This window comes from Mus caroli, chromosome 9 (assembly GCF_900094665.2).
Source record: "Mus caroli chromosome 9, CAROLI_EIJ_v1.1, whole genome shotgun sequence".
NCBI classification, from domain to species: Eukaryota; Metazoa; Chordata; class Mammalia; order Rodentia; family Muridae; genus Mus; species Mus caroli.
This window is the reverse complement of record NC_034578.1, coordinates 54,948,809-54,952,396: the sequence shown is the minus strand read 5'-3', so window position 1 is coordinate 54,952,396 and position 3,588 is coordinate 54,948,809. Positions and strand designations below refer to the sequence as shown.

The 3,588-nt window shown below is 51.0% G+C and overlaps 1 protein-coding gene across 1 annotated transcript in view; it reads right to left on the bottom strand.

Annotated features, from left to right (window-relative positions):
• Nucleotides 1-3,588, bottom strand: part of Stoml1 (stomatin like 1) — a 9,803-nt gene that overhangs the window by 5,255 nt on the left and 960 nt on the right. The window contains exons 2-4 of the mRNA XM_029481959.1: nt 2,667-2,773; nt 907-1,056; nt 435-669 (exon numbers count right to left, since the gene is read on the bottom strand). Coding sequence (XP_029337819.1) covers nt 435-669; nt 907-1,056; nt 2,667-2,773 — 492 coding nt within the window. The remainder of the gene's footprint in view (nt 1-434; nt 670-906; nt 1,057-2,666; nt 2,774-3,588) is intronic.

Below are 3,588 nucleotides of genomic sequence, written 5' to 3'. Positions count from 1 at the left end.
AGAAGAAGAAGAAGAAGAAGAAGAAGAAGAAGAAGAAGAAGAAGAAGAAGAAGAAGAAGAAGAAGAAAAGCCAATAGAACCATATGTACAGGAATACCAAGCATTTGGCTGTACGCAGAGGGCTCTGTTCCTGCCACCCACCAGAACAGAAACTGTGGAGGGCTCAAGGCCCAGGGCCGTGATCGCAGCAGCAGTGAAGTGTAAAAAAAGAGCAGTCAGAGGCAGCCACCCAGGAGTTTCCACTAGAGCATTTCTTTTCAGGACACATGCTCAAAATGTGCATGACCCAGGCCATCCTCTGTTCCTCAACTTGGGGTCTCACCTAGATTCTTTTCAGGTGATTACAGTGTTGAGATGTAGTGAGCCAAGGCCCAGCTTATTCTGGCCCTCATTCAAAGAGACCTGGCAGAGAGAGCCAGGCCCTGCTGCCAGACCCTGGGCCCCAGCTTGTGAGAAGCCACCTACCAGGAGCTGGTCACCGATCTTGAGCTTCTCCATCTGGATCTCCTGCAGTGGCCTTCTGAGTAGGGCCTTGGTCATGGCGTTGTGGGCTGTCATGCGAGTAGCTGTGTTCAGGTCCTTCACAGCCATCACGGATAGCACTGGGTCCCAGATGCGGAACTGGACATCAGCTCCCACAGACAGCACAGCCCCATCCTTAGAGGCCAGCTGTTTCAGAAGACCATGATAGAGATAACATTAAGAGGGCTGGAGGCTACTGGGAGGTCGTACGCACCCAGACTATTCACCTTGCCCCCCCACCCCAGCCCGTCAGTCAGCTCCTCAAATGCAAAATGTTACCTCCAAGAAGGCAGAGTCAGGTATAGGTCAAAGCCCTGGTCTGCCCACAGTTCACCATGTGCAGGCCTCATTTCTTTTGTGCAGCGCAGCTGAGAAGCCTCTCACCTTGCAAGGAGGAACGTTGAAGGCTCGGGTCCTCAGATCCACCCTCTGGAAGGAGTCAATAAAGGGCAGGAGAAGAACCATGCCAGGCCCCTGGGGGTTACGGATCCGGCCCAGTCGAAACACAATCATCCTCTCATAGGTGGGCACAATCTGGTCAGGACGGCAAAGGGAAGGGTTTGGAAGTGGTCAGCCTTGGCTGGCTGATGTCATTAGCCAGGTCTGCCCTCTCCACTCAGCCAGTCAAATGCTCTTCAGTGGGTGTGTGCAGTGTAGGCCAGAAGTCAACCCAGGCCACTTCCTATTTTCTTTTTCCTCTGCCATGAGGTGAAGGACTTCCTGTGGTATACCCTTACCACTCTGATGCTCTGATGGAACACACTGGCTCAAGCCACCAAAGGCTGACACTCGTGAAGCCGAGAGCCAGATCAAGCTTACTCTCTAAATTCTCAGTGACAAGAACACTAACACACTTAGCTGTGCTTAGATGAGAGACACCAAGCTCAGAGACAGACTTGCCCGTCAGTGAAAGGGGCATGATCTGAAGACAGCTCAGTGATGGGCCAGCCATGTCTTAGTCCCCACAAGTACTGACTTGATCAGGGAAACTTCACCTCTGGGGCCTGAAGCTACATATGACTCATTCAACAGAGCTGTTTGCTCTTGGATTAGCTGAGGAAAAGGCTAGGCTGCTCTAACGAATGCCCTGAGGTTTCACTACTTTCAGATCCCTGGATCTCCTTGATAAGAGGGGCCAGGGCTCACACCCGTGGACACAGGACATTTGTTTCAGTGGCTCTGTAGCGGTAGGACCTGGCTTCACCTCAGTGCTCCCTTCTAGACTCACAAACACAGAGGCTTTCTAGGGACTTCACTGCCTAGGGCTATGCAAAGGGCAAAGCCTGCCTGGGCTTCACCTACCCTGGAGCAGTCAGATGTGTTGTTCAACTACATCTGTATCTCTCGCCCTTACCTATTAAGCAACCGTTATGCAAAGCAAGACCTGAGTTTCATTATTCCGTGCTTGCTGGGTATGCTGGGTGCTTTTCTTTTGATTGGACCTGAGCCAAAGGGAGGATGATTTTGCAAAGGAATATATATGTCCAGATTCCAGGACCAAGAAAACAATTTCTGCTCCTTATGCCGTTGGTTCAGGCTGGGCTTCAGTTTATCCATCTGAAGGATGGTTACTGCCCTAGTTTCTCATGTTGCTGGGAGAAACATCTTGATCAAAAGAAACTTGGGGAGAAAAGAGTTTATTTGGCATCTAGGTTACAGGCTATCACTGAGGGAAGAAACTAAAGCAGAAACTCAAGCAGGAAACTGGGGGCAGAAGTGAAGCAGAGACCACAAGAAGGAGACCACAAGAAGGACGATTAGTGCCACCCCCCAACCTCTCACCACCACCCCACCCCACCCCACCCCCACCCCGACCTGCACCACCTGTGCATTTGCTCAGCTAGCTCAGGCCCAACTCTCTAGGAACTGCACCACAGGGGGTGGGGGGTAGGCCCTCTTATACTAATCAAGCAATCAAAATGCCCCAAAAATGTGGCCACAGGACTGAGCAATCCCTTAGTTGAGGTTCCCTCTTCACAGGAATGTCAAGCTGACAACCAGGATGAGCCATTATAAAATGAACAACCCTTGCCTCACCTATTTCCTAGAGGTGTGATAGCAGTTAGAGGCCAAATACGAGGAATCCACCTAACAACACCTTCATTGTGCCTCCCCGCTCCCCAACAGCATCCAGCCAGCCCTACCTTCAGAGCAAACCAGCCAGAAATGGGGAAGGTGAGCAGCAGCAGCAAGAACCCCAGGACACTGACGAGGCCATGACAGAGACAGGAGGGCCAGCTCTCCGGTGCATCTGGGGGCAAAAGAGCAGAAGCAACCACAGAACACCAGCTGGGCCTGGCAGGACAATTTCAGGCACAGTGTCCTAGAGTACAGTGGGCCATGTGTATGTTTTGCCTGTGTTCTGCCCCCAAAGCTCCCCAGAGCGAGTTAGGGACCTCCATCATAACCCATACAACACCCTACACAAGACTTTTCTCTCCCAGGTGAGAGCCACAGAATCTGAGAACACGATCCATTCGATCTCATTGCTGGACATAGCACGGACCAACAAGCCCTTGCCTAATGTGTACCGCCCACCCAAACCTGGAATAGAGAGCACTCATGCTGGGTGGAGCGGACACTGGTGGTGTTAACACATTCTACTGGCCACACCACAAGTATGCTTTCAAGGGGTCATTACAGAGAAAAGGCTTCAGCTACTAAGGATAAAACTAATGCTCACAAGTGACAGTCACAGTGGGACTAAAGTGCTAGTTTAGTATTTATTCCCACTTTAATACCCTGAAAGAACTATATCTCTATCTATCTATCTATCTATCTCTATAGTGTACTTCAATTCAAGCCCTTTGGAGGGAAGAACTAAGAATACTGAATGGGTGTTGAGCAAACAGGCACAGAATCTGGGGGCGAGCTTGCTATCTGCTCTCTCCTCCCCAGCCCTAGACAGGAAGGTGACAAGAGACGTCTGTTCAATCCTTCAAGAAGCCCCTGCCTGCAGGGCAGTCTAAGTCATAAACTAATTCCTGACCTCTTCAGGAAAGGAGGAATCCAAAGGACGGGGCAGAAGAGCCGGGCGTGGTGGCACATGCCTTTAATCCCAGCACT